Source organism: Coregonus lavaretus (genome assembly GCF_964263955.1).
Source record: "Coregonus lavaretus genome assembly, chromosome: 18".
Taxonomy (NCBI): Eukaryota; Metazoa; Chordata; class Actinopteri; order Salmoniformes; family Salmonidae; genus Coregonus; species Coregonus lavaretus.
The window spans coordinates 17,208,748-17,232,850 of record NC_140005.1 but is presented as its reverse complement, the minus strand read 5'-3'; the positions used below and the strand labels follow the sequence as shown (position 1 = coordinate 17,232,850).

At 44.6% G+C, this 24,103-nt stretch overlaps 1 protein-coding gene across 4 annotated transcripts in view; it reads left to right on the top strand.

The window, feature by feature from the left end:
- The window catches only part of LOC311146058 (palmitoyltransferase ZDHHC14-like), a 104,781-nt gene extending 81,990 nt beyond the window's left edge, over positions 1–22,791 (top strand). For 2 of the 4 annotated variants that reach the window (XM_084182522.1, XM_084182521.1), the window contains exons 5-10: positions 2,234–2,371; positions 3,534–3,582; positions 6,990–7,092; positions 7,737–7,846; positions 10,918–11,020; positions 21,653–22,791. In XM_084182522.1, the coding sequence (XP_084038648.1) occupies positions 2,234–2,371; positions 3,534–3,582; positions 6,990–7,092; positions 7,737–7,846; positions 10,918–11,020; positions 21,653–22,042 (893 nt within the window). In that variant the 3' untranslated portion in view covers positions 22,043–22,791. Of the gene's footprint in view, positions 1–2,233; positions 2,372–3,533; positions 3,583–6,989; positions 7,093–7,736; positions 7,847–10,917; positions 11,021–21,607 lie in introns of all 4 variants that reach the window. The other 2 variants (XM_084182520.1, XM_084182519.1) reach the window with 1 other exon arrangement.
- Positions 22,792–24,103: the final 1,312 nt, after the last annotated feature.

Here is a 24,103-nt window from a genome sequence, read left to right as displayed (position 1 = left end):
CACACAGCCTCATCACCAAACATCAAAGCCACCATTTATTTTTTGCCCTTCTCAGTCTTTTATTTATATTGAAAGAGTGGTGTCTGAAGCAGTCTACATGGTAACAGTACTGAGTGGTGTCTGAAGCAATCTGCCTGGTAACAGTACTGAGTGGTGTCTGAAGCAATCTGCCTGGTAACAGTACTGAGTGGTGTCTGAAGCAATCTGCCTGGTAACAGTACTGAGTGGTGTCTGAAGCGATCTGCCTGGTAACAGTACTGAGTGGTGTCTGAAGCAGTCTACATGGTAACAGTACTGAGGGGTGTCTGAAGCAATCTGCCTGGTAACAGTACTGAGTGGTGTCTGAAGCAATCTGCCTGGTAACAGTACTGAGTGGTGTCTGAAGCAGTCTACATGGTAACAGTACTGAGTGGTGTCTGAAGCAATCTGCCTGGTAACAGTACTGAGTGGTGTCTGAAGCAATCTGCCTGGTAACAGTACTGAGTGGTGTCTGAAGCAGTCTACATGGTAACAGTACTGAGTGGTGTCTGAAGCATTCTGCCTGGTAACAGTACTGAGTGGTGTCTGAAGCAATCTGCCTGGTAACAGTACTGAGTGGTGTCTGAAGCAGTCTACATGGTAACAGTACTGAGTGGTGTCTGAAGCAATCTGCCTGGTAACAGTACTGAGTGGTGTCTGAAGCAATCTGCCTGGTAACAGTACTGAGTGGTGTCTGAAGCAGTCTACATGGTAACAGTACTGAGTGGTGTCTGAAGCAATCTGCCTGGTAACAGTACTGAGTGGTGTCTGAAGCAGTCTACATGGTAACAGTACTGAGTGGTGTCTGAAGCAATCTACATGGTAACAGTACTGAGTGGTGTCTGAAGCAGTCTACATGGTAACAGTACTGAGTGGTGTCTGAAGCAATCTGCCTGGTAACAGTACTGAGTGGTGTCTGAAGCAGTCTACATGGTAACAGTACTGAGTGGTGTCTGAAGCAATCTGCCTGGTAACAGTACTGAGTGGTGTCTGAAGCAATCTGCCTGGTAACAGTACTGAGTGGTGTCTGAAGCAGTCTACATGGTAACAGTACTGGCACACTTGACTCTACTATAGTGGTCATTTGCCTCCTGTCAGCTCCAAGTCCTCACACAGTCACACAAGTCCCTAATGGAGGTCTCTCAGGATGCTATTATCCATGTGCCCACAGTACCACTCATTCACAGACCTACTGAATAGACAGCAGCAGCAGTCTGAAACAGTAGCTAATCATGCCAGGGCTCAAAGGGAAGGCTCACTTCCTGTAATTTAGATGTAATGTGGAATATGGATAATTTCCATTATAATCACAGTTCACATTCTGCCAGGGTGGTTTAGGTAAGAGTGTGGTTAAGGTACCAAGAAGGCACACTGCTGTGTGTGTGTGTGCGCGCGCCCGCCTACCCACCCACCCCAGGGACAGGCACTTTACCTAAAAATAGCAACCTTTAATTTGCTATCAAGGTGGAAACAGTGAACTGTGTGTGGGTGTGGCTTACATACTGTGTGTCTTTGAATGCACTGCTGTATTTCAGAGGCATCCAGGCTCTGTTGTAGCCGGCCGCGACCGGGAGACCCATGGGGCGGCGCACAATTGGCCCAGCGTCGTCCAGGGTAGGGGAGGGAATGGCCGGCAGGGATGTAGCTCAGTTAGTAGAGCATGTTGTTTGCAACGCCAGGGTTGTGGGTTCGATTCCCACGGGGGGCCAGTATGAAAAGTAAAAAAATTATGTATGCACTCACTAACTGTAAGTCGCTCTGGATAAGAGCGTCTGCTAAATGACTAAAATGTAAATGTAATGCCTCTACCAGCGTTTTTACCTGACTGTAGCCAGCTTCCTCTCGCTGGCGGGTAGGCAGTGTCTCAAAGCTCTAGTACGCTCAATATAAAAATTCCAGCTACAGCTTATTCTTTCTGTCTCTGTCATTCTCTCTGTCTCTGTCTCTGTCTATGTCTGTCTCTCTCTCTCTCTCTCTCTCCCTCTCCTCCCTCTCTCTCTCTCCTCCCTCTCTCTCTCATCCCTCTCCATCTCTCTCTCTCTCTCTCTCCCTCCCTCTCTCTCGCTCTCTCTCTCTCTCTCTCTCTCTCTCTCTGCACCCTCCCCTTTTCTCTGCACCCTCCCCCTTTCTCGCTGTGTATCTCTCTCTCCCAAGCATCATTGCGCTTGCTTAATGTGTCTTTAATGCGAGTTTCTCTCTCTCTCTCCCTCCGCAGAGCGTTTTGACCACCACTGTCCCTGGGTGGGGAACTGTGTTGGGAAGAGGAACTACCGTTTCTTCTACATGTTCATCCTCTCCCTTTCCTTCCTCACAATCTTCATCTTCGCCTTCGTCATCACACATGTCATCTTACGTAAGTAACCCATATACACCTCTTCCTCCTGGTTCTGGTTGTGTCAGAGCAGCTAGCCAGCAGGCTCTAAGTGGGCGGGCGTTGTGAAGCCCAGCAGTATTCTGGCTCCTTACCATCCCCCCCAGAGTGAGCAGATAGTAGAGTCTGTGTGTGGGTGAGGGAGAGTGGATGGATGACTGCTGAACTGGGAAAACAAATGGAGAAAAGAACGAAAGTCACAAATGAACCAACAAAGAATTCTCTCTTCAGTTGATCTCCTTTTGTATCCTTCTCTTGAATTTGACTTTGTGGGCGAAATATACATTCTAGTCTCCTTCTGAAGAGAAGTCTGCTCTGTTTACAAAGTGTTAGATTGAGTCGGCCCACGTCACTATAACAAGGTTAACGAGCATCTCTCCTGTACAGCCCATATAATTACAGTAGTCCTCTCAGAGTAGCTGTGAAGGGCACCTAGCGAGAAACACCTGTCACTGTTATGGATGAGACGAGCAGCACAGAGATCAATGTCTCTGGTGACTGAATTAGGCAAGACGGCCGTATTGGATTGTGCTCCTTCTCCTCCACTCTCTCTATCCTGTATCCCAGATGGCAGTTAAAATGGAATGGCAATTAAAGTGGGTGCGCTCTGTCTTGCTCAGCTTCAGCATAAACTTGCTGACTGAATAGAAAAGCTACTAAGTGTTTATGGTGTATGATATCCAATCCGCCCTGCATTATTCTGTGTAGGCCTATACACAGCACAGGGAGAGCTGGAAGCCACTTTATACTCTGAAGGCTTATCATCATCTTGGGTGCCAATACAGACAGGTTCCCTTCTGCTGCTCTCATAATCCTAGCCTATTAGTCAAAACATTTCGCTGTAGACTAACGATGTTGTCTCTTTTTGAGAAGGGCTCTCACTCCCTAACATAGTGTCAGATATATTGTAGGTGCCATGGTATTTTGACCTTCCAACTGGTATTGTTGTATGTTGTCAGCTTTGAAGGTATTGGGCTCGATCCCCTAGCAGCCTACAGTACATCTGGCTTAGCTCCATTCAAAGCCAAGCTCTGCAGCTGACCTTTCACCTCACTCAGTCTAAAGGTTTATTTCTGATTGAAGTTTTAGATTCTTTAGAATGTTTAACTGTTATTAAACTCTCTCCTCTTGTCTCTCACTGCAGGATCCCATCGAGAAGGGTTCCTCAACGCACTCAAAGACACTCCTGCCAGATATCCTTTCTCACAATGGTGTGATGGATGCAAGTTGTGTGTTTCCTCTCTCCTCTTCTCCCTTCTCCTACCAGTCCCTGCCTCTTCCATGCTGTGACCTGTTCTGTTCCTCAGCTCTGCTGTGCATGAATGCTGTCTCAACTTGGCCTCTATGTGGCTCCCTCCCTCCCTCTCCATCTAAATTGTCTCTATCTCTCTGTACAGTATCTCTCTCTCTCAATCCTATCTCCCTCCCTCCCTCCCTCCCTCCCTCCCTCCCTCCCTCCCTCCCTCTCTCAGTGGTGTTGTGTTCCAAACAGCAGGATTTGTCTTGTTGTGTCCTCCGAGAGGTTGACAGCTGCCTGGGGTGAAGAGGCTGACCCTGTGGCTGACCCTGTGGCTGACCCTGTGGCTGACCCTGTGGCCACTACTATTCAAACGTCTACTAGAAGCTAGCTGCTAGCCAACCCATAGTCTCTGCACAACTGCAGAGGAACAGTAGTTTTGCTTTTATTTTACGGCCAGGCATTTTTTTCTGCACAGATCAAATAGTTATTACAATAGATTTATTTTTTATTTATTAGAATGCTTTTCAGTTTTCAGCAACAAAAGTGCAAATCCTCAACATAGAACTGTGTCGCTAGTCACCCCTCATCTCCCAGACAACTGTAGACTGTATTCTCCATTTCAACGGCCCGGCCCTAGGGTAATCTATAATCTGCCAGCCAGGCTGCTTGATGTGTGAGTGTCTGTATCTCTGACTGTAGGGCTTCATTTGTCTGTAGGCATGCTGCAGCTGCTGCTCTCTCCTCTCTCAGGGAGATAAGAAGCACGTCAGGCCCTCTGGTGAGGAACCACGTGGCAGGTTCAGCTGATAACACAGCAGCCCAATGTTGTACAGCATCACAGCGCTTTAAAAAGGCAGGCAGGGGAATGAGGTCTGATAACATCTATCTCACCAGTCTCCTGTATGTGAATGATGACATCCTTTGCTTGTCCTTGAGAGACCGCAGAGGGGGCAGAAAGTCATCATGGAGGAGACAGTAGTTGGATTAACTCTGTCCTGCCCGTGTGTGTGTACGTTTGTGTGTGTGTGTGGTGTGTACGTGTGTGTTGTCTCTTTTCTTTTAGTGTATATATTCTGGTGTCTCTGTATGTGGCTGTGTGTGTATGCAAGGCTGGCTCAGGAGTCAGGACAGAATGACAGTAGTAGCAGCAGTCCAGGGGAAGCACTTTTGCATAACTCCTCTCACTCGGATTAGGGCTGGGCAGTATACCCTATTTTACAATATACCGGTATAGATGCACAGACCGATTTTGGTTTTTTACTTTACCTTCTATAACGGTATTTGAATGTTTAGTTTGTTAAATGTGATACACCGTTTGTAACGTCCATTTAAAGTTTACTCCGCTACTTGAGTCATCTCTCTCTCTCTCTCTCTCTCTCTCTCCATGCCGCTTTCCACACAGACCTAGTCCTGCCCCCTGTCACTCAAGGAGCGCATTTGTTGTTGCTCAACCACGAGACACTTGCGTTCAGTCTGCATGATCAATGCAGCAATGTTGATGACAACGATGCTGTTTCTTTGCTTCTTAATATAAATTCACAAGCGTTCTATAATTACACTATTAGTTTGTGTTTCTTACATCTGCAAACAGTTTGTCTTTTCTTAGCAAGTTGTGGCTGAATCACGTTAGCCGCTAACGCTATTTAGCTGGCTAGCTAATAAATGTTCTGAGTCAGAGTAAACGTAGCTAGCTATACAGCCTGATAGCAGTAATGGTGTAGGCCTAAATCAGCATTGTGTTTGTGCAATAGTATCTTCTAAATCAAAGAGGAATAGGCATAGCATGAATATGTTAGCTACATAAAGCTATATGAATATGTTAGCTACATAAAGCTATATGAATATGTTAGCTACATAGAGTAGACTAGGCTTAATCTGTGTCCGGGAAACCATAAAGTAGCTAAGAGAACATTTAATGTAGCCAAATATTATAGGGACCCCTAGGAAACACTGACCAACACTTTGGTTCCTAACCTGTCACAATTACTCCTCCCTGGCATTTTCATTTGGTGTCATGTCAAACACTGTATTCAAAGTGCCCACTATTATATTCTAACTATAGAATTGGAATAAGCATTCTATTTCCATGATTCCAATAGTTCACCCAAGTGTTTTGATCTAAATTGTGAGTCATATCGCAATTGCAACATTTGGTAAAAAATAAGGCCTAGGGCCTCCCGAGTGGCGCAGCGGTCTAAGGCTCTGCATTGCAGTGCTAGAGGTGTCACTACAGACCCGGGTTCGATCCCGGGCTGTATCACAACCGTCTGTGATCGGGAGTCCCATAGGGCAGCGCACAATTAGCCCAGCGTCGTCCAGGTTAGGGGAGGGTTTGGCTGGGGGGGCTTTACTTGGCTCGGTCGTCAGTTGAACAGTGTTTCCTCCGACACATTGATGCGGCTGGCTTCCGGGTTAAGCGGGCGGGTGTTAAGAAGCGCGGTTTGGCGGGTCATGTTTCGGAGGACGCATGACTCGACCTTGGGGAGATCGAAATTGGGGAGAAAAAGTGGGTAAAATACAATCAAACAAAAATAATAAAAACACAAGGCCTAGATTTTTTTGCCCATATCACGCAGCCCTACGTGGCAGTGTGGAAATTATCTCAAATGAGTTCAGGAAATGCAGAAATGGATGAAAATGCAGAAATTGTTGGTTTAAGTTAGTTGAACAGTATAAAAAAAACTATGGAGAAAGACCCATCAAAATCACTTAATATATGTGTTGCCACCCTAGGATCACGCACCACTTATAAAGCAAATTTAGGACTTATTATTCAAAAAACATAAAATATCGTCAGAAATGTGAAAAAAATACTGCCATCTTTTGGCCATATCGCCCAGCCCTAACACTGATCTGCCGCTGCTCCTGATTCTGATCCCGATTCCGATCCTGCTGCTCCTGTTCTTTGAGACCACTGTTCCGCTGTACTACCAAATGAACAGAGGGCCAGGCTAGCTAGAGAAAGGACAGGCATTACTGCTGTTAGTACTATGTGTATACATGTCCTTTCCTCTGCTCTGTGTGTTTGATGTGTGTATGTGAGGGAGGGAGAGCGGATGTGTGTTTGTCTCTGTCTGTCAATAAGAGAGCGTAACCGGTGTGAAATGGCTAGCTAGTTAGCTGTGCGCGCCTGTAGCGTTTCAATTGGTGATGTCACTCGCTCTGAGACCTTGAAGTATATTTACCCCTTGCATGAGTGATAGGTAATGATGCTTCGTGTGTTCAGAGGGTCCCTGGTTCGAGCCCAGGTTGGGGCAAGGAGAGGGTTTGAAGCAAACTTGTTTCAATACCATGCACCTGTTACTGAGCTGTAGCATATTGACTGTGTGTGTGTCAGATTTTCCTTAACCCTTTGGTCACTGTGCTGGAGGTGGTGGTGTGTTTCTTCTCTATCTGGTCCATAGTGGGGCTGTCTGGGTTCCACACATACCTGATCAGCTCCAACCAGACCACAAACGAAGATGTGAGTACATGTACACACACACACACACTCTCTCTCTGCTTCACGAGTTAAGAGGATTGGTAAGTGTTTAACTGGATTTCTCTTAAATTGCTGAAGTTCTCATGTGTAAGACATCCAGTACCTGCAGGGTTCATCCGTACTCCCATCCTTCTCCTGTCTCCTACCAGATTACACAGACACTACTAAACCCCCAGCCTTCTCCCGTCTCCTACCAGATTACACAGACACTACTAAACCCCCAGCCTTCTCCTGTCTCCTACCAGATTACACAGACACTACTAAACCCCCAGCCTTCTCCTGTCTCCTACCAGATTACACAGACACTACTAAACCCCCAGCCTTCTCCTGTCTCCTACCAGATTACACAGACACTACTAAACCCAGGCAGCAGTTTGTGTTTTTCCTCTAGTGGATGGTTGAGTTTAGTGGAAGACAGCCAGATCTGAGTCTGATCTCATTTATTTCCAGGCAGTTTGCCTCATCACTCACCACTGTAGAGCTGCCTGGGACATTACAGACACACATACAGAAGGAACCGAATGTTCCCCCGGACAAAAGTCTGAGAAAATTGATCTTCCCTTTTAAATACAAATATGTTTTTAACCCCTCGTTTACTGCTCTGACTGTGGCTTTTTCTGTTTCAGATAAAAGGGTTGTGGTCGTCTAAAAAAGGGAAAGACAATTATAACCCCTACAGCCACGGAAACATTTTCACCAACTGCTGTGCAGCGCTGTGTGGACCCCTACCACCCAGGTAAGGACAGGCCTGTGTTTGCATGTGAGTCTGACATTATCTGGCTCTGTATATTTGGAGTTACTCAGAATGTAACATATGGCACGCAATCATCCTCTGTCATAGAGAAATCTCAAATCCAATAGTTCTTCTCATTCTAGGAGAAAACTGTTTTTCCCGTGACTGTAATTTGCTGCATTGTCAGAAAGCTAAAATAGGTCTGTCACACAGAGCTCATCTTGATGTCTCTAGAGAGCTGCTGCTGTGAAATCATCTGCATGCAGCTTTTCTCATTCAGACCTCTGATAGTACAAAGGATTCCAGCACCTCTCAAACTATGCACATAGTCATTGTATCTATAGAATCATAGCCATTGGTTGCTTATTAGCTGGTCTTATCCAACACTTCCTTCTCGACAGAATTTGCATTCAGACACATCATCAATGTAACCTTTTCATTTGGATTACCTCACTGTGTGTATAACTCATAGTTGAAACCCCATTCCATGACTGTTACGACCTATGGTCTCATTCTGTCTCTCTCCCAACACCCTAAGTGCCTCCCCTCACAATCTACACACTCTCTGTGGTGAAGGCTCTGGTTCTTCACACTTACTCAGTCTCTATCTCCCCTTATCTTTACAGCCCAGGTTTCCCATCTCTGACGAGACAACACGACATGCAGAACCTCCTCTGTGGCTTGACCGGGTGGTTTAACTCTAAGTTGTGTCCCAAATAGCACCCTATTCCCTATGTAGTGCACTTATTTTGACTAGGGCCCATAGGGCTCTATAGTGAATAGGATGCCATTTGGGACACGCCTAAAGGCATGGTACAGTGCGTCTGTAGCAGGTTATTAACAGTGAGGCAAGACAGTCTCTTCTAGGTAAAACATATGTACAGGGCCAGGGGGAACCGGGGGATAAACAGTGGAGAGAAATTAAAAAAGCTTTTAGCTCTGGGCCTGTCAGTGTGTTTGCCTGCACTCTGTGTAACAGTCCCAACTCAGCCTCCACTGCCCACATCATTACTCACTGGTAATGACTCTACTGGGTGGCAAGGGACAGTACTCACTGGGCAGGTGGTGGGCAAGGGAGGGGGGCAGCTGTGTGTGTGTACATTCTATTTGTCTTCAGTTTTCACAATTCCACCTCCACCTGCCTGTCTGGTGAATTTCTGTAAGAGACTAGCTAGCTCTGAGTCAACAGGCTCTCTGTTACTGATTACCCTGCACACACACACATTCCATTAGAGCTGAGCTGTTACTGTTTCATATCAACACACAGCCCCTCCATGTTGATTAATGGATGTTGCCTTACACGGTTAGCCCGTGACTTAGTCTCTCTATGTGCTTACACATACCCACACACCCCCTTATACAAACACACATGCATCCTTAGACACATACACTACCAGTCAAAAGTTTGGACACACCTACTCATTCAAGGGTTTTTCTTTATTTTAAAAATGTTTTACATTGTAGAATAATAGTGAAGACATCAAAACTATGAAATAACCAAAAAAGTGTTAAACAAATCAAAATATATTTTATGCTTGAGATTCTTCAAATAGCCACCCTTTGCCTTGATGACAGCTTTGCACACTCTTGGCATTCTCTCATCCAGCTTCATGAGGTACTCACCTGGAATGCATTTCAATTAACAGGTGTGCCGCCTTAAAAGTTAATTTGTGGAATTTCTTTCCTTAATGCGTTTGAGCCAATCAGTTGTGTTGTGACAAGGTAGGGGGGGGGGGGGGGGGTATACAGAACATAGCCCTATTTGCTAAAAGACCAAGTCCATATTATGGCAAGAACAGCTCAAATAAACAAAGAGAAACGACAGTCCATTACTTTAGACATGATGTTCAGTCAATCCGGAAAATGTCAAGAACTTTGAACGTTTCTTCAAGTGCAGTCGCAAAAACCATCAAGCGCTATGATGAAACTGGCTCTCATGAGGACCGCCACAGGAATGGAAGACCCAGAGTTACCTCTGCTGCAGAGGATAAGTTCATTAGAGTTACCAGCCTCAGAAATTGCAGCCCAAATAAATGCTTCACAGAGTTCAATTAACAGACACATCTTAACATCAACTGTTCAGAGGGGACTGTGTGAATCAGGCCTTCATGGTCGAATTGAGATGGTTTGGGATGAGTCGGACGGCAGAGTGAAGGAAAAGCAGCCAACAAGTGCTCAGCATATGTGGGAACTCCTTCAAGACTGTTGGAAAAGCATTCCAGGTGAAGCTGGTTGAGAGAATGCCAAGAGTGTATAAAGCTGTCATCAAGGCAAAGGGTGGCTACTTTAAAGAATCTCAAGTATAAAATATATTTAGATTTGTTTAACACTTTTTTGGTTACTACATGTCATAGTTTTGATGTTTTCAATATTATTCTACAATGTAAAAATAAAGAAAAACCCTTGAATGAGTAGGTGTGTCCAAACCTTTGATTGCTACTGTACGTGCTCAGCCACACAAAAATATACACACACACACACACTATAAGACAATCATCTTGCTTAACCTCAGCAGGTTCATGTCTAACCAGCCATGTGCCAGCCCAGCAATGGTAATGATAGAACAGAGATAATGATTCACTCCGCTGATCGTTGTATGACCTCAATGATTGAATACCAAGAGGAGAGCCTGCATACAGAGTGAAACATTAGATACAACGCTCCTTTAGTGGGTTTCTCTGTGTGGTTCTTTTGGCCCTCCTATTCACTCACAGTATTGACTCTCAGAAAGTCATCTAATTTCATCTGTATTCTGTATCCTCTTAACATCCCACGGGGGGCCAGTATGAAAAATGTATGCACTCACTAACTGTAAGTCGCTCTGGATAAGAGTGTCTGCTAAATGACTAAAAAATAAAAATAAACATTGAGTTACATTGTGTAAGGATGTCTGCAAGGAAAGCAAAGTATTTCATTCACAAATCTCTGCAAATTCACAAGTGTCTGCCTTGCCTCAAAGTACAGAATTGAAATAGACTTGGGCTGTAGCCCTATTCACTTGTCGAGGAAGGGATCTAAAATATTCTGATATTATTGAATGGTTTTCTCAGATATTTCTCTCTCTCTCTCCTCAGTCTCATCGACAGAAGAGGCTTTGTCCAATCAGACACGCCGCAGCCCACCCCGCCAACCAATGGCATCACCATGTATGGATCCACCCAATCACAGAGCCACATGGTGAGCCATTCTCCACTCTGTGTCTTTTCCAAACCTACTTATGACCATGTCAGTGCAAACCAAACCAAACCACACCCACCATCTTAATATGGCTTATGTATTGCCTTTATTACCATATATCACTTGGCCTCTTGAAGATTAGATAGCTATAGGTTCCTTATGAAAGATCAAGCATGTTGAACAGTGATATCATTGGGTCAGCCATTCCGGGCCTTGAGTGGAGGGTGGCTGCACAGTGATCATCTTTGGCTGACTCAACCTGAAAAACCCAGGAAAGGGTATGGCAGCGGTTGCTGTGCCAGGCCCTGATTGTGTGGCAGTGCCAGCTTCTCCAGCTCTCCTCTCATAGTAGCCTGATTGTCTAGCTGTTGTCTTATATCCTGCTCTTTTTTTCATCTGTAAACAAACGGCTCTACTGTCTGCCTTGCCATCTAGATAGATAAACTATCCCAATCAAACTCTGGGGAATTATGATGACCAGCAGCATCATGGTGTATTATTGCAATCATCAACATTGGTAATTGATTTAGAGTTGGACCATGGCCCTGTTTCCACGCGATGGGGTCAAGGGCAGAGTAGGTTTAGAGTCTCTCTCTCGCTCTCTCTCTTTCTTTTCCCCCAGTTAGGATTGATGAATAAATACCACTGCTCCCCTCATCCCAAGCTAGCAAGCCAACTGACAAGGCTGTTGATCTCTCATTCTCTCCCTCCAGCTCCTCTCAATCTAAAAAGCCAAATCTATTTTGCCAATCTCATTTCCATATCTGGTCAACAGATTGGAACAAGTCAACTGCTGGGATTCCAAATAGTGGATTGTTTCTGTTATTATTCACACAGATTTTACCCATGGTGCTCAGTGATTTGGCATTATGGCTGGGAAATAGGTCAGCTGCAGGGAGGAGGGGCTGGGTGGGTGGGTGTTGGTGTGTGTGCGCGACATGCAATGTCATTATGGACCGTGCTCATGCTGTGTGACTCCTTGGCTCCCCCCCCTCGTCACACTCTCCCCCTCTCTGACATCTCTGAGATCCCTAGGGAGGGACGTGTGTTGTGCTCGTGCAGTGCACTCTCTTTCCCCCTCTGCTTCCCACAAGTTTATCAGGCAGACTGACTGGACATGCTGACAATCTAACTCTTGTGCTGGGAGGTTTTGGCATGGCAAAAACAGATTGATGGATAGATGGCAAGAAAGGGATGACAGGGGAGAGAGACAGTAACAGACATGGGGAGAGGAAATGAGAATAAATGCTATTTTAGAGAGAAGGGTCCTACAGTACCCTGGTGGAGTGAGTCTGACTTAAACAATGCCCTGTCAGCAGACAGTGTAATTGGTGTTGGAGTGTCTCAGAACAAAGGGAGTGGAAGTGTAAATGTCAACCTCACCCCACCAGTCCTGCAGGGAATGGAAGAAAGAGGACGGTTTCCCTTCTCCTACATTCTAATGAACAGTCACTACTCGCTACACTCCTCAGAACTTTCATCCAATAGGCTGTTAGAATAATCCAGTGTCCCGGATGGTAGCTCTGGTTTTAGTGAGTTGTTCTAAAGATGTGTCATGGCCATCTGGAACTGTTGAATACTTGAGCTGGTTGTGCTGGCTGGGAGACAGGTTTGACATTCCATCGCTTTATCACATGTAGAAATAGAGTCCATCTGTTAGGACCAGTTGTTATTGTTATGTGTAACATACTACAGTTATTAATTTTCACAGGGAACCATTGAAATGTGTCGCCACTAACTAAATCTATATTTAGTCACCAACTTAAGAGAATGTGCATGTGTTTGCTTGACTAAACAAGATAAATAATTTCCATTGAAATATAGCACCGTTGAATCATAGTTGGTCGTCATGTAAATACCGAAAGACAGCTTCTATCTCCAGGCCATCATACTGTTGAACAGCCATCACGCCATCTCCTGTAGTACGAGACAAAGATAGACTCACTCACACAAAACACACACAAGCTCACACACACACACACACACCTCATACAGACACATACTCCTGTACTCACAAACACACTCGCACTCACACACAGCCAACTCTGCTGTCCCATGTACAGTATCTCACAAAAGTGAGTACACCCCTCAAGTTTTTGTAAATATTTGAGTATATCTTTTCATGTGACAACACTGAAGAAATTACACTTTGCTACAATTTAAAGTAGTGAGTCTACAGCTTGTATAACAGTGTAAATTTGCTGTCCCCTCAAAATAACTCAACACACAGCCATTAATGTCTAAACCGCTGGCAACAAAAGTGAGTACACCCCTAAGTGAAAATGTCCAAATTGGGCCCAATTAGCCATTTTCCCTCCCCGGTGTCATGTGACTCGTTAGTGTTACAAGGTCTCAGGTGTGAATGGGGAGCAGGTGTGTTAAATTTGGTGTCATCGCTCTCACACTCCCTCATACTGGTCACTGGAAGGTCAACATGGCACCTCATGGCAAAGAACTCTCTGAGGATCTGAAAAAAAGAATTGTTGCTCTACATAAAGATGGCCTGGGCTATAAGAAGATTGCCAAGACCCTGAAACTGAGCTGCAGCACGGTGGCCAAGAACATACAGCGGTTTAACAGGACAGGTTCCACTCTGAACAGGCCTCGCCATGGTCGACCAAAGAAGTTGAGTGCACGTGCTCAGCGTCATCCAGAGGTTGTATTTGGGAAATAGACATATGAGTGCTGCCAGCATTGCTGCAGAGGTTGAAGGGGTGGGGGGTCAGCCTGTCAGTGCTCAGACCATACGCCGCACACTGCATCAACTTGGTCTGCATGGCTGTCGTCCCAGAAGGAAGCCTCTTCTAAAGATGATGCACAAGAAAGCCCGCAAACAGTTTGCTGAAGACAAGCAGACTAAGGACATGGATTACTGGAACCATGTCCTGTGGTCTGATGAGACCAAGATAAACTTATTTGGTTTAGATGGTGTCAAGTGTGTGTGGCGGCAAGCAGGTGAGGAGTACAAAGACAAGTGTGTCTTGCCTACAGTCAAGCATGGTGGTGGGAGTGTCATGGTCTGGGGCTGCATGAGTGCTGCCGGCACTGGGAAGCTACAGTTCATTGAGGGAACCATGAATGCCAACATGTACTGTGACATGCTGAAGCAGAGCATGATCCCCTCCCTTCGGAGACTGGGCCGCAGGGCAGTATTCCAACATGATAACGACCCCAAACACACCTCCAAGACGACCACTGCCTTGCTAAAGAAGCTGAGGGTAAAGGTGATGGACTGGCCAAGCATGTCTCCAGACCAAAATAAAGAATGGTACCAACACATCCTCCGAGAGCAACTTCTCCCAACCATCCAAGAACAGTTTGGTGATGGAAAATGCATGATGGAGCACCTTGCCATAAGGCAAAAGTGATAACTAAGTGGCTCGGGGAACAAAACATCGAAATGTTGGGTCCATGGCCAGGAAACTCCCCAGACTTTAATCCCATTGAGAACTTGTGGTCAATCCTCAAGAGGCGGGTGGACAAACAAAAACCCACAAATTCTGACAAACTCCAAGCATTGATTATGCAAGAATGGGCTGCCATCAGTCAGGATGTGGCCCAGAAGATAATTGACAGCATGCCAGGGCGGATTGCAGAGGTCTTGAAAAAGAAGGGTCAACACTGCAAATATTGACTCTTTGCATAAACTTAATGTAATTGTCAATAAAAGCCTTTGACACTTATGGAATGCTTGTAATTATACTTCAGTATACCATAGTAACATCTGACAAAAATATCTAAAAACACTGAAGCAGCAAACTTTGTGAAGACAATACTTGTGTCATTCTCAAAACTTTTGACCACGACTGTACATGACCAATAAACTTTGATTTGATTTGTAATAGTGAAAGGCAGTCTGTCAATGTACGTAGGCAAATTGGGAACTAATAATCATCGAGTGTGGACAAGACAGTACTGTACAGTAGAGTATTGCTGTTTTTTCAATGTATCTGTTTTGTAAAGCCATTGTAGGCTGATCTAGAGAAGCTTCTTCACCATTGCAACAGATTACAAGGATAACGTCATGTCATATTACACCATCCGTCACATTAGGCCCCAGTCAGGAAGTGACTGAGAGAACCGTGGGAGAACAGTATCTGTGGGCGACGTGGCATCTAGAACAGTGGCCATGGCCTCTAGTTAAAACACCATCAGCTTTGTTCTTCCTCTCGCTGTCCATTTTCTCTCTATTTCTTACCAGCACATCTTTATCTCATTTTGTAATGTTTTTTCTCCTTTTCTGTTGTAGCTGGCAGCTATTTTTAGACTACAGAGCGGTACAAATATAGACTCAGGAATTTTATGGACTGCTGTTTCAACTTGATCATTTCTTGTCGAGTAATGGATGATGACACACACAACTCATTTCAGACTTTCACTTTCTCTCAGTATCTCTGTGGTGTCTACTTGGCATGTGATTGTTAATTCATTAAACAAATGACTAATAGAATGCTTCTCACCTATGTGTCAAACTAATAATCTAGCTTGAAGAGCCCTAGAATGAATCAATGTTTAGACAGCTGTCATCATTTAATTGCCTGAATCACTTAAGATATATCCTAAATGTGCGTCAGATTGTCATGCAGTCAGTCAGTCAGGCAGATCAAGAGCAGACATGCAGGGCTTCGTTCAGGCTAGGCTAGGCCAGGGTTGGTTAGTTGTGTTTCTTCTCTCCCTAGCGCTGTGCCAGCTGCTCTTCCTGTAGTTTGCTGACCATGACCGGTTCATGACCAGGGCTAAAATTCAGAGCTCAACTTCAATACCTCACAGGCTCCTAGCACAGAGCAGCATGCCAACATGGGTAATGACAGCCAGTGCTTTGGGAAATAGCTGGCTCTTCTCCCCCCTGTTCCTTCACACACAACTGGGCAGAACAGTGGGCAGCAGTCCCAGACCCAACCTTGTCCAGCAACTCACCCTCCCCAGCCTCTAAAGTAATTACAGCCAAGGAGATAGTCAAAGCTCATTAGTAAATAATGCCTCTTTTTCCAAAGGGCAGTATGGAGCTAAAACTTTTTATAAATGCTTTTAGAAAGTAACCTAAGGAGTGCAACTTTGCCAAAGCTGGCCCTTATTATTAGATTTGGAAAAGTGATGGGATCGTGGAGCTCATTTGTGCATTTGTCAAAGAGAAGCTTTCGATCTTAACTAGCTGACATTGGGGCTAAACTAATCATGATGAAATATAGCCCACGTTAAAGGATCTCTCCAAATGGACCTTGCTCCTGTCGGTCTAAGAGGCAAATACAGTGTGACGCTTTCTCAGCTACCGGTATCCATGGTTTTCCAATAGGTTAATGTACTGTAGATTCCAGCGTCTCTCTTCTCTCCCAATGTCTGTTTGTCTGGTGGGGTGGGGTGGGGCCGGTGCCCTGGCTGTTAATGTTCTCATCCCTGTGTATAATGCTCTTTGAAAAGTGTCTTTGTCGCCAGGCCTGGCTGGTACCAGCAGACAGACAGTATTGGAGACAATAAGGGCTCTGTCAGTGAGCGCTCAGATCTCTGCCTCCTATACAGATGATGCCTACTGGCTGGAGCATTCTCCTTCAGTAGCTATGCTTCAAAGAAGAGACTAGGAGCCTGCCATGTGAGAATAGCCTCCCGTGCCAGGCTTCTAGGAGCAGAACTACTATCTAGCTACTGTACTGGCTAGCAAAACAGTTTCAGTCCAGGGGTTAAGTTGTCTGAGTGGCTATAAAAGAAGCCAAGCTCATAAAAGGAGATTGACTGATATGAAAGTGATCAAATAAACTTGTTAAGTTAAAACAAACACTCTTAACCTAGTTTATGCTTAGTCAGACAGATGATTGAGATGTGAGGGACAGATGACCTTCTATCACTTTCAAATCAAAATGTCTCTCGCTCTCTCTCTCTGTGTCTCTGTCTGTCTGAGTGCACTCTGCCTGCCTTCAGTTTTGCGATGTGAATGGGGGTGTTCGGCCCTCCGTTTCCTGTAGTCCACGATCAGCTCCTTTTTGTCTTACTTACGTTGAGGGAGAGGTTGTTGTCCTGACGCCACACTGCCAGGTCTCTGACCTCCTCCCTATAGGCTGTCTCATCGTTGTCTGTGATCAGGACTACCACCGTTGTGTTGTCGGCAAACTTAATGATGGTGCTGGAGTCGTGCTTGGCCACGCAGTCGTGGGTGAACAGGGGGTACAGGAGGGGACTAAGCACGCACCCCTGAGAGGCCCGCCGTGTTGAGGATCAGTGTGGCAGATGTGTTGTTGCCTACCCTCACCACCTGGGGGCGGCCCGTCAGGAAGTCCAGGATCCAGTTGCAGAGGGAGGTGTTTAGGCCCAGGGTCCTTATTATTAGATAGGCTAGACAAGGACTCATTTAGTTCAATGGCTAAAACAACAGTGCACTGCTGGCTGATTCCCAGTCCATTTAGATGTTTGATTTACATGGACACTATTTAGGTTACAGAGATACAGAGCTAAATCATTAGCTGACTTAATGGCCTACTGTTTCAACTCCATGTATTGACTTCACTATGCATTTGAGTCACATTGAATACTGTGTATTTTAGGGCTGTCCCCGACAACAACAAAAATGTTGGGGGCAAATAAAACCGCTGCCAGTTGGGGAACCCTGCCCTATGTGTTTTAATAAAAACAACTATAGGCACTGAGCTTGTCTGATGCTTTAAGCACACTGTTTGATGAAATAATTAAGACACACAAGTGACCCTAGAGAGATTCCGACCGCAGTTGATTTGATTGTGCCGGGCCAGGCTCAGACAGCGAGTGCCTCTGTGACTAGCAACCGTTGCCCCTCTCTCCTGCCTGCTGCAGTGACCGCCACAGAACATCAACAGTGTTTATCGTGCTGTCCGTGTTGCTGAAGCTGCAACATAATTACAGCCATTTCTGACTGAAAAGTTCTGTTACCGAAATCCCTCATTTGTTTAGGAAAAACATTCCCTATTCCCTCAATCCTTGTTCTCTTTATGTGACTAATGGGGCCTGACCTATAGCCTATCATAATCACATCAATAAATTAGTTATAATCACATCAGTTTAATTGAAGGACAAAGAAATTGACAGCTGCACCATACAGGTTGCAAAATAGTTTGAAATATGTATTTTTCGATGTGCCGATTCCATATCACATGGTTTATGAACTGATACACAGAACGCCGGATTCAAAACATTGTTTTTCAATTTACATTATTATACAACATTATGCAACCAATATAATGTTATGTATATGGGAGATACAACCATCCCAGCTCTGCAGATTTTGCTGCAAAGAGACAGAATCATTAGATCACTTATTTTGGTACTGCCCATATGTAACTTGTTTTTGGTCACAGGTTCAGGAAGGGCTGAAGAATTGCAACATTTACATGGAACTAACTCTGCAAATAGCACTCCTGGGTGACTTGAAAAGCCATAGTCAATCAATCAATAATATAATACTTTTAGTAAAAATATTAATCTTTAATTTACAATCTGTAGAAGCTATGAGAATAGAAAGGTTCAGTACTTTTGTGAAATATTACAGCACAGTTGAAAAATATGGCAATTAGAAATCAAAACTGGATGGTTTTCAGAGATAGATGGGAGGGGTTGAGGGTAGCTGAAGGGTGGGACTAAAAACAAATAAACACAAATAAAAAAAGATAACTGATGTAAAATATACAGTGTCCGTAAAATGTATATAGTATGTATAAGCTGTAAGTAGAAGCCTAAGTAATGTTGACCATTATTTTTCTCCACTTAGGGGAGGAGTGGTAGGATTAGGGTAAAATAATAAAGGAAGAAATCTTTTTAAAAATATATATATGGGGGATTGGAAAGGATGCAGACAATTACATTGACAGAACCCACAATCTATCTGCAATATTAAAGCTAATCCACCCCTTAAAAAAATAAAACGTAACACATGACCGCAAAATGGATGCAGAGGACAAGAAAAATAAACTCGAAACGGGGGAATGTTTACTGGTTGCTCAGGAGGGAAAGTGGAAATCAATGTGTGGAATAAATTTGATTTAGATGTGGAAACTACTGGAGATCAAGAAAAAGAAGGTAAGGAGATAGCGCTGAGTGCATATTATGTGTGCCAAACAGGTGCTGTTAGATTAAAATAAAATAAACATCTGACCGTTTAGAACAATGTAAACAACACTACATAAATTAGAATCGTACCAGAGAGTCTGTTCTAAGTTTGTATAGCCTTTATTACAGCAAAGACAAAAAACATTTGTTTGCATTCGTGAATGTAATTGCCGACAAGGAACGGTTTATTTATGGTTAACGCTAATTATTCAGGGGTCGCTTTATTTCATTTTAAAACTAAAATGCTTGATTGCATTTCAAAACATGAATGACTCGTATGCTGTGTGATGACATGAACGAACGTAAGAATGATTGATTGATACAGTAGCCTATATATTGAAATACAGGCCTAAGTAAGTTAAGGTATTAAGACCGCTAAACAGGATGCACTCTAGGCCTACAGCTCAAGGCTGCTGTACTAAGCTTACTAATGATAATGACATTACTTATTATTATAATGATGATCAATCGTAGGAGATGAAGAAAAAGAAGGGTATAGGAGTGAGAGCTGCGCATTATGTGTGACAAACAAGTGCTTTTAGATTACAATATAATTTTTCGGACCTTTTGGAACAGTGTAAATACCAGAGAGCCCTTTATTACAGCATAGCAAAGATTAAAAACAGCCACATTTGAGAAATTGCTTTATCTGACATGTTGTGGCTGCGTGAGGTTTGGAGCTCACAGAATCAGTAGGCTATTAAACAAACACTCAAACACGCAACAGAAGCAGGATCTGTCTTATTTCTGTAGATATATATGGATGATTCATAAAGTCAGGCACATTTAACAGTTAGGCTATTGATTATAGACCTAATTAAGTTGGTTTCCTCTCTCCTCACTTTTCTTAGACTATTAAGGAAAGAGCTGTTTTCTCGTCTCCTCACTCCGCTGCTGCCTCCGCCTCGTTGTTCTCAACACCAATATGATGAATGAACTTTACTATTATGCACATAGCAACATGGTCTAGGAAAATGAGCCAATTCAACAGTGCACTGATATATCCAACGTGGGAGAAAATGCATTTGTTACATTATTATTAGTGTTGCACCATTGTTTGTACATAATATAACCATATACAATTTCAGTAGCATGTCTTAGTGATGGACTGTGCCATCCCCACGGCCTCCGCAATGGATCAGTCCACTCTGACTGGTGCCAATCAGACAGGTGTCTTGTGCACCATAACATAAAAAAATGTTTTGCTACTGCTCGACTAAAGAACTCTGTCGACCAACAGCCTATCGACCAGTCGACTAAGTGGGGTCAGCCCTAGTGTGTTTTTCTCTGGTGTTGGATTACTGTGCATTCTAACAAGGTTACTAACAAGATCTTTTCTCTTTTTCTCTTCTCTCTATTTCATTCACTATACTCCTCATGTTAACCTTTTGCTCCTCCTTTCTCATCTGTTTTTCTTCTTCTTCTATCCCCACATCTCCCTCTGTCTCACGTCTTATTACTCTCCCTACTCTCACTGTCACTCTCTTCCTCCATCTCTACTCCTTCTTTCTCTTCCGCCATCTCTCTCCTTCTTTCTCTCTTCCGCCATCTCTCTCCTTCTTTCTCTCTTCTGCCATCTCTCTCCTTCCTTCTCTCTTCCGCCATCTCTCTCCTTCTTTCTCTCTTCTGCCATCTCTCTCCTTCTTTCTCTCTTCCGCCATCTCTCTCCTTCTTTCTCTCTTCTGCCATCTCTCTCCTTCCTTCTCTCTTCCGCCATCTCTCTCCTTCTTTCTCTCTTCTGCCATCTCTCTCCTTCCTTCTCTCTTCCGCCATCTCTCTCCTTCTTTCTCTCTTCCGCCATCTCTCTCCTTCTTTCTCTCTTCCGCCATCTCTCTCCTTCTTTCACTCTTCCGCCATCTCTCTCCTTCTTTCTCTCTTCTGCCATCTCTCTCCTTCCTTCTCTCTTCCGCCATCTCTCTCCTTCTTTCTCTCTTCTGCCATCTCTCTCCTTCCTTCTCTCTTCCGCCATCTCTCTCCTTCTTTCTCTCTTCCGCCATCTCTCTCCTTCTTTCTCTCTTCCGCCATCTCTCTCCTTCTTTCTCTCTTCTGCCATCTCTCTCCTTCTTTCTCTCTTCCGCCATCTCTCTCCTTCTTTCTCTCTTCTGCCATCTCTCTCCTTCCTTCTCTCTTCCGCCATCTCTCTCCTTCTTTCTCTCTTCCGCCATCTCTCTCCTTCTTTCTCTCTTCCGCCATCTCTCTCCTTCTTTCTCTCTTCCGCCATCTCTCTCCTTCTTTCTCTCTTCTGCCATCTCTCTCCTTCTTTCTCTCTTCCGCCATCTCTCTCCTTCTTTCTCTCTTCCGCCATCTCTCTCCTTCTTTCTCTCTTCCTCCATCTCTCTCCTTCTTTCTCTCTTCCTCCATCTCTCTCCTTCTTTCTCTCTTCCTCATCTGTCTCCTTCTTTCTCTCTTCCGCCATCTCTCTCCTTCTTTCTCTCTTCCTCCATCTCTCTCTTCCTCCATATCTCTCCTTCTCTTTCTCTCTTCCTCCTTTCCGACCCTTCTCCATTTATCCTGTCTCAGTGTGATCAAGACCAGTGCATTCAGAGCACCAAATTCGTTTTGCAGGCTGCCGCCACGCCCCTGATGCAGAGTGAGCCGGTCATCCTCACAGACAAGGCCTCTCTACCGGGCAGGACATCGTTAGGCGGTCCCTGCTCTGGAGCCCTGCCGCTGGGGGGCCAGCCTACACCCCCCAGCTCCACCCCCAACCTCAGCTGTGACAATGGCATGCTGCCCCTCCGGAACGACCACAGCGAAGCGCTCCACCACCACCACACGGACGGCGGCCACCACCATTTCCTCACGCCCGAGGAAGCCCCCTCGCCACCGGGCATGCTCCCCTGTGGCAGCCCGCTGGGACACAGCCACACTATTCAGGGCTTCTACAACCCAGCCAGCCAGGACTCTCTACACGAGGACTCTGTCAGAGGCCTGGTCAAACTCAGCTCTGTCTGACAGGGAGTTCACTCAAATATCCGTCCATCCCTAAAACACTCCCCCCAGTTCCTCCATCCACACCTGTGCCAAACAGTGGGTCGTCTCAACCCTAAATGCCTGTAACCAATATCCTCTCCTTCATTTAAAATCACAGGACTTGAGCCTCTAAAAGACTGTGGTATTATTTGGCTGCTGAGAGCAGAACTGAACTGAACTGAACTGGGACCTTCTCTCCTAAGCCAACGACTTGCCAAACTGCATCATAGCGGGGGTTGTTGCCGGTGAAGGGCCCAGGGGACTTGTGCTTGTCCTGTGCTCCTGTCTTCGACTGAAGCATAGTCTACTGTCCTGGGAGGGGGACACACAAAGGAAAGGAGTGGTGGATGTATGTACAGTATGGCTGTGTGTCAGCTATTTAAAGGGGAAAAGAGGTTGTGTTGTGACAGTTATTCCTAACATGTTAAAGAAAAGCTGCTTTATTTCTGTGGTGAATCACAGGTCTGCCATTTCTTTTTTGTACAACAGACTATGGCTTGTTGATCACTGATGGACAGGGTCTTTGCCTTTCTATCTGATGAGATTCTGGTTTACAGTCAATCACCAAACAAGAGTTGTCATCATGTTGCATATCATATCATTTAATTCATACATTTCTTTAAGTTACATGTTAATAAGATTCTGTATTGTTGTGCCATACCAAGGTAATTTCTTTTCCTCAAGTTATATTTCCTGTGGATATATTAATAAAATCACATATTTTTAAGGAACTAGATTCTATCTGTTGAAGCCAAGCCTCAAGGTGACCAGTTGAAAGCAATGCGTTATCACGTCACACATCCTTCGGTAGGTATTTAATGGTAGCCTTGTGACGAGTGCCTTTGGTAAGTGTAGCTAAATGAGAATAACACAAACGATTCAACAGCACAAAATCAGTATAAAATCATTCTACATGATGTACTTAGGGTGAGTCCTGGTCAAGGGTCCTGTAATGGTCCATTCATCAGGGTTCTGAGGCCTTGGGACCTCCAGCCACAGCATCATAGAGATACAGAGGAAAACAAGGGCCCTCTGTCACCAGCAGACATACTCACCTCTTTGTGTACGCTAACGTCAAGAAGTGACTTGTGGTATAGGCTTACTTCAGAACGAATTGCATTTCCCCAAGCTACGTGGATTTTTTTATGTAGCAAAGCAAACTCCATAGGAAACCACTGCTCATCGGGAAAGCATCACATTACACCAATTTCTTCTTGAGCAGATAGTCGGGGGGCCGGAACATAATACAAAAATGTATAATTTGACTGCAAATTGAACGCAAGAAGCCTAAACGGATATATTTGACTAAAACATAATCATTTCGAACCTTGATTCCATTTGGGAACATTGTCCTGCGTAGGGTACCGCCTTTCGGATGGGAAAAGGAGCTATACATCTCTCTGCTTATACTAGTGCCTTTTCTTCTGCATGTTTTGAGTGTGAAAAATGGGCCAGTTGACTGCTGTCGTTTGTACCGCTTACCTTATAGCTCCATCTGGCTAGTTGAAGAGGAGAAAAGCACCTACGTAGCGGTGATAAATGTGCATAGATATCACAGGTAAATGAGGACCTGCTAGACAGATGAACAAATAGAAAAATTAACCCAATCATCATACATTTATTTAAAAGCACATTAACTATTTATAATGCATTACATACAGTAGATTCTTCATATAATGTAGGTTACAGCAGAAGGAAACAGTAGGCATCACTAGCATGACATCTCAGCAGTGAAACAGAATTGATTAACTAAATAATAAGGCTGAAAATGGGTGAAATGCTTGACTGAAAGAACGTGCATAGAGGTGGCAGGAATTACCAGCTCTCAAATGGTTAGGGCTCAATCCAATCCGTATCGCCGAAGTTCAGCGCTATAGCGCGATTGAAATGTAAAGGCAATGTTCCCACGTTAGCGGAGACTACGTTCACGGTAAACGCTGCATATGTCTACTCAATCGGAAATTACCTTTAAATTACAAGCGCGCTATAGCGCTGGACTTTTGGCCAAGCAAGAAAAGATTCGCCATACAGTCATACATACAA